This window comes from Apium graveolens, chromosome 8 (assembly GCF_009905375.1).
Source record: "Apium graveolens cultivar Ventura chromosome 8, ASM990537v1, whole genome shotgun sequence".
Taxonomy (NCBI): Eukaryota; Viridiplantae; Streptophyta; class Magnoliopsida; order Apiales; family Apiaceae; genus Apium; species Apium graveolens.
Genome location: NC_133654.1, coordinates 262,331,676 through 262,338,469, shown reverse-complemented (window position 1 = coordinate 262,338,469; position 6,794 = coordinate 262,331,676). Strand labels below are relative to the sequence as shown.

The 6,794-nt window shown below is 33.0% G+C and overlaps 1 protein-coding gene across 2 annotated transcripts; it reads right to left on the bottom strand.

Annotated features, from left to right (window-relative positions):
* Positions 1-1,405: 1,405 nt before the first annotated feature.
* Positions 1,406-6,425, bottom strand: LOC141677336 (WPP domain-interacting tail-anchored protein 2). Of its 2 annotated transcripts, none has more exons than XM_074483218.1 (5): positions 6,228-6,425; positions 4,066-4,623; positions 2,840-3,966; positions 2,487-2,651; positions 1,406-1,878 (listed from the first exon to the last, which is right to left on the bottom strand). In XM_074483218.1, the coding sequence occupies exons 2-5, from the start codon at positions 4,598-4,600 to the stop codon at positions 1,648-1,650; spliced, it is 2,058 nt and encodes a 685-aa protein (XP_074339319.1). In that variant the 5' UTR covers positions 4,601-4,623; positions 6,228-6,425; the 3' UTR covers positions 1,406-1,647. The 2 variants fall into 2 exon arrangements, with proteins under 2 accessions (XP_074339319.1, XP_074339318.1); XM_074483217.1 differs by lacking the exon at positions 6,228-6,425 and adding an exon at positions 5,008-6,148.
* Between the last annotated feature and the right edge of the window lie 369 nt (positions 6,426-6,794).

Genomic DNA, 6,794 nt, shown 5'->3' with positions numbered 1-6,794 from the left:
ATAGTAATAGTTTTGAAGCTGTTGGATTCATAATAGAAAAAAATTAAAATACTAATACAATAATTGAGAAGACATAAATATAAAATTCAAATGTAAAACTTCATCTTTTATTTAATAAATTGAAGAAAATGAACAAGAGACCAAGCCTAATAGACAAATGAAAAGCCAATGTTAACAATTCTAACTTTCAAATTTTGAGGGAAAATGGAGTAAATAATCATGTTTTTTTTATTTTGCCGAACATCTCACCCAAAACTAAAACGGGCTTTTCGCCCAGAAGACATAAAAACGTGAGACGCTATCGCTGGTTATTAAATAGGGTATTATATCATATATTTGAAATAAAATATACATAATTATAATTAAATGACATTATTTATAAATTGATATTTGTAATTTATTTGTTTAAGTAGGAGAATAAAGTTGTTAGATTATCTCATAAGATTTACCTTACACTAAAAAGTTTACTAAAAACATGATACATATTATAAATAGAGTCACATACGTATTTATAAATATAACTTTTAGTCTTATAAATAAATATTTTATTTCCGCATAAAATAAACTCTTAACCGCTATTTACTTGAGTCATACGTATTTGTGTCTAGGAAAAAGAATACTTACCTGATATTAAAAAATTCACTAAAAACATGACACGTAGTTATGCATATTTGTGTTAAGTAAAGAATATAATTAAATGTATATCAAATACGAAAAGTGAATAATTGTTTAATTAAATATATACATAATTATTGAATATAAGAATATTTGTTTTTATACCTCTGTTTACTGATATGATTTAATGAACATCATTTTAGTCTATTCTCGTGTCGTCTAAGTATACATATTCTTAATTTTATTCAAATATATGTTAAGTAAAAATTTACACTAATATTAAAAAAAATAGATAATAAGGAAATGTGGAAATGAATTAGTGGAAAAAAAGAGATAATTAAGGAGAAAACATGCGGAGAAAAACTAATCTTAAAAAATCTTCATTCTTGGATGTGTTTGTGATTACTCTTGCAACACCACCAACTTCTCGCTGAAAAATAGGTAAAAAATTGTTTCATAAAATTGAAAAACTTATTTTCTAAATTATTTTTTGGTGTATTAGGTGTTATTTGAAAAGGTAAGCCACCATGCTTTGTTTTCAACTTTTACGGGAATTATATGCTTATTTTAACATCAAAACTATTCAAAAATATATTTTTTAAAATTTTTATATCAAAATATATATAAATTAAAAATATTATCAAACTGTAATTTTATAACCACACTTTTTTCACCCATCTTACATCACATCGATTTTTAACAACAATCTCAGCTGAAAAACGGCACCAAAGCTTAAAAATCGCCTAAACACCAAATGAGTACAAGTACATCATATATGTACACATTTCACTAAAGAAATAAATACTCCTACGTAAATACAATTCTTGACTACTACACTGATGAATCTTTTTTAAAAAATGTTACAGATATTCACATCTCCTAATTTAATTACATTTCTGGAAAAACATGCTTTCCAAAAGATAAAGTGAAAACTAAACCAAATTATACATGACAAACAAACCAACCAATCAAATCATACAAATAAACACATGGACTAAGTTACATGATTCCTTGAATGGGAACAATTGGACATCATAAAACACTGAAGAAGACTGTTCTGTTGTCAAATATATATGCTGCTAATACTGAAACCAACAGCACGAGAATTGTCGTAAAGAAATACTTATGCCGAGGCTTCCTTGTTTGTGCAACTTTTTCCTGGTCAGAACTCGAATCGGAATCATATTCATTGGCGCCATTTGAAGAAGTGGAAGGCTCAACTTCAGTTCCACGGGCAGGTGGATCATCTAAGATTTCCTTAGGCTGATAACATAACATCCAAAACATATCTTAAAAGATCAGACATGGATACTGAAGTATTAATGTGATCTAAAACTTAGCTCATATAATCATACATGAATCCTATTATAAGCGTTGACGTTAGCAAATTTGAGCATTTGGTAGACTTTCGAAACAAATGAGATTTGAGAATGGTTGTATGAAGATATATGGAGCTCGAGTGCTGCATATATTTTATGGATAAAATCAACAAATAAGGAGGCTTCATGTATATTCTCGTGTCAGCAGAGAACATGTAATTTTGCCATTATAAATTAAACATCAAAAGACTGTATGAGCTCTCCAGGATTATGTAGACTTGTGGAGACCATTTTGTTTCTTCTTTTTTTTTATGTGGATTGTGGAGACACCTTAATAGCTGGATCATTGAAGATGTGAAATTTATAAGCTCGGTTTGTAATGTTAGCCAAAAAAGGAAGTTACTGCAGACCTCAATCAAACCAGAAATTAGCTAAAAAATATTCGGATTCATTTTCCTTTCTCTTAAGAAGGTTTTAGAGCGAGGCCCTTACCAAAATCTTATATTAATATTCTAACATTTTCGATATCAAAAAGCAGAACGAGGAACTTGCCTGAATATCTTCAGGTGAGGGTTGTGTCACGATATGAGCATTACTTTCATTATGACTTGATAAATTTTTATCGTCAACTACTCCATCTTGTAGGCCTGCAGATCCATTTGTTGTATTTTGTAACTTAGCAATCAAACTTCTGTTTTGCGATGATAAAGAATACATCTGCAAAAAATTCTATTCAGTAATTTTCACACGCCTGAAAACAATAATACACGTTATCTCTATCAATCAAGCCAATACAAAGAATCAACTTGTGATGAGATCCTAAGATCGATCATTTGAAGAGGGGGGGGGGGGAGTTAAGAAAGACGATTGAGGGGATCCAAAGAATTGTGATAAAAGTGAACTACCTGCTTTTGAATGCGCTTCCGTTCTGTTGCTAGCTGCATGACCATATCCATGATAAGACTGGTTTTAATATTAACGTCTTTTGCACTTGCTATCTTCTCAACTCTAGATTCCTCCAACGATGTCTCTAAGCACTCAATTTTGCCCCTTAGAAAATCCAACTCTCTCTTCAGATCTAAGTTTGTTTCGGTTGATAAAAGACATTGGTCCTCTGCATTTTCAGCTTTATTCTCGAATCGGGTGACCTTCTGTTTCAGTTCATCGATTAACGTTTCCATATCCCAAATTGCAGAATACAGCATGTTTTGCTGCTCCTGACTGGCTTCAGATGACGCCCTTGCATGTTGTAATTGAAGCTCAAGGTCCCTTGACTGCTTCTCTAGTAAGCTCGCCTTCTTTGTGTTACTATCATTACTACCTTTTAGTAAACCTATCTCTTCTGTTAGTTCAAGGTTTGCCTCATTTAATTGCGTAGTCTTGTTTTCTGCAGCATCTGCCCGATTTTCTGCATCATAAATGTTTTCTTTCAAAGACTCGATTGTATAGTCCATTTCCTGAATTTGCTTTTGATATTCTTTAGTGGATTGGTTTGCTTTCTGCAGTTGTGACACAGATTCTCTCAGTTGTTCTTCGAGAATATCTACCTTTTCCCTTAAGGTTACAACTTCAGTATCATTTGTCATAAGATGTGGTTCGCTGATGCTAAGCTTTTGTATAAGAATTTCTTTGGCTTTCAACTGTTCCATGCAATCTTGAAGTTTAAGTTTCATCTCCTCTTCTCGTTGAACTGAACCATTGCGATTGAATTGGGCAACTTGAAGTCGCCCCACCATTTCCTTTGAAATTCCCATTAGTACCTCTGCTGTATTGTCTGCCTCTATAAATCTACCCCAAACAACCTCCGCTGCTTCTTCCATGAAAAACGATACCTGCTCGGTTAAGTGTAGCTTTAATTTCAAATCTTCTTCACTTTGTTTTAGTACTGTTAGCTTTTTCTCAAAATCAAGCTCTCGTGCAAGAGACTTTTCCAACATTCTTAAAACATGTCTCTGTTCAGCTGTTTGCATATGTGGCCTCGCAATTGACCCTTGAGAATCATCTTGCAAACCTGTGTTACTGTTGTATTTCCCTGTTAGAAAGAAAATATCAGAAATAATTTAGCATCATACATCTTCCCTGCCGATAGACAATTAACATGTTTCTTTGTTGTCATTATCGCTTAACTTACAATCATTAGGATTCAACGCCAAAGAAGTCATCTGCAACTTGGTTAACTGCATTTTCATTTCTAATGCATGCTCTTGTGATTGCTTTAAAGATTCTTCTGAATCATACAATTTAACCTCCACTGCAGTGAAGAGTTCTCTCAAGTGTCCGCATGATGATATTTTAAGCCGTGCATCAACCATCTGAAGTTGAAGAGTACTCATGAAATTTTCCAGTGCTCTTACCTCTGAATCTAAGATACCAGATAAGAGATCAAATGCGACTGCTTTCTCTATGCAATCCACAGATATATCATCTGTAGCCAGTGCTTCAAATTCATTTTCCCAAGCCCAAACATGCATCATAAGTGTGTCCAGATTAACCAATTTTTCAGAAGAGTAAGCCAAGTCCAAGTCCACTCTGGTTAAAACTTCCATGGCACTTCCTATATCCAACATGTCTTTAGCGTCAGACGACAAATCTTCATGTGGTACATTTTTCCCAGACTCTGAATCACCAATATCAACACAAAAATCTGCACCATCTTCCCCTACCATATTTATGTTGTGGGATTGCCAAACTGTGAAGAGCGGAAGTACAAAAGTTAAAATGAAAACATACAAAAAGTAAAGCATAACCTTTACCCATAGACAAACTTAAGCCATTGGCAGAACCGAAATTTTAAAAAATTCTAAAGCACAAATCTTTTGGAGCATGCTAGCCTACAACTCTAATTTCTTATTTAATAAGCTTTCTTATACTGCAACTACCAGGATGGTTGGAGTGAAACTTCCTTTTTATAAAGGTCAGCAATTTGTGTGAAGTCCAGTTATATAGGTGAATTTTTTTAAATGGATGGGTTGCATCCGATCCAATCAGGCCTTGGTAAAATTGACACGTTACAGAGTACGCGGAACTGAGAACTCAACCCTGTTATTCATCAAACCAATATTCATCTACTTACTCATGAGATCGAGCTTCATATCGATACCGATATCGTTACCAATCTCACTAGCCATGAGCATAGCTTGTTCACATAGGACAATAACCTATATTAAGGTGCTTGATGTAATCGTTAAGTGTCTACTTCTTATTCGCTAGGTCGGATAGACAGCAACGCCACGTATCTGACCCCCCTGAAAACAGCCTCTTACTGAACGGAAAGGCAATGATGTGCACCCTGCGTACACTGGGACCTTTCCTAAACCCTGCATTAACCAGACCTTACCTAGACCCTGCAAACACTTAGACATTTCCCAAACCTTGACATATACTACAGCAAATTTGCCCAATCCAGATTGAAACGAAAACGAAAAGGAAGCAAAGAGAATTATAAGCTAAACTTCTAGATGTTGAATGCAACATCAAGCCTTTAACTTCATAAATCCAAGGACGTGTCTCCCTACAATCTCCACTACTAAACACCATAACCTTATCGAGTAATCTTCTTAGTTCTTACTCCACAAACCAATAAAAATTCACAAACCACCCAAGCAACCATTTTATACAGAACAAAAATCACTAATACATTACTACAACTACAATTCACCTAAACACTGTATGCTACATCAACTAAAACACAAAAGATTAAATTTTGAACACAAATAGCATTCTTACTACTACAATTCACCTAAACTATATTCATATTTCAACCAAAAGACAAAAAGATTGAATTTTTAAGACAAACAGCACTATTACTACTACAATTCACCTAAACTAAAATCGATACATCAACCAAAAGACAAAAGATTAATTTTTTAACACAAGTAGAACTATTATTACTCCAATTCACCTCAAATATAACTGATATATCAACCCAAAGGCAAAAGATTAAATTTTTAACACAAATAGCACTATTACTCCAACAATTCACTTCAACTATAATCCATGTATCATCCAAAAGACAAAAAGATTATATTTTTAAGACAAATATCACAATTACTACTACAATTCACCTAAAAGATTAAATTTTTAAAACAATTAGCACTATAACTACTACAATTCACCTAAAAGATTAAATTTTTAAGACAAATATCACTATTACTACTACAATTCACCTAAAAGATTAAATTTTTAAGCTTTCTAGTCTATTACTGAACATTTCAACACTGACCCACAAGTTATCTTGGCAATAATCAAGTAAAAAACCAGACAAAAACATTAAATACCCATAAAAAAACTCACCTGAATTTTCAAGATTTTCTTGAATTTTCACAAAACTCTGCAGAAAATCTTGATGGGCCTTGAGGAAATCAAGAGTCTCAATCAATACAATCTTTTCTTAATGGCCGTTAATTCAAATAATAAAGAGAAGGTGAAGTTACAGAGTGTTTATATGTACAGTTTATAATTTTATAATTATAAATTAATACACAATATATATGATTTGTAACGTGTGCTGGAGGGTAGATGACACTTATGACAGACTGGAGAACAGTCAACCGGGAAAAGGTGGTACATAATACGTTTGTTATTGATTAACATGTGGGCCCCAATGTTGTTTATCTATTGCCACGTCATCGTCACGGGAAAGATTGGACGGTTGTGGTTAGTTTAATTGGATTTTTTTTATCCACCCATGACTATGATCAGGTTCGAAAACTCGACTTGTAAAGAGATGAGAGAGTTCTCGCTAAATTAACTCTTTAAATAATAATAAAGATATCGTTAAATCAAGAATTTAGGGCGACAAGATTTAAAAACTTCATATCCTGTAAAGAAAGCAAGACATACATGATAATATAAAATCTA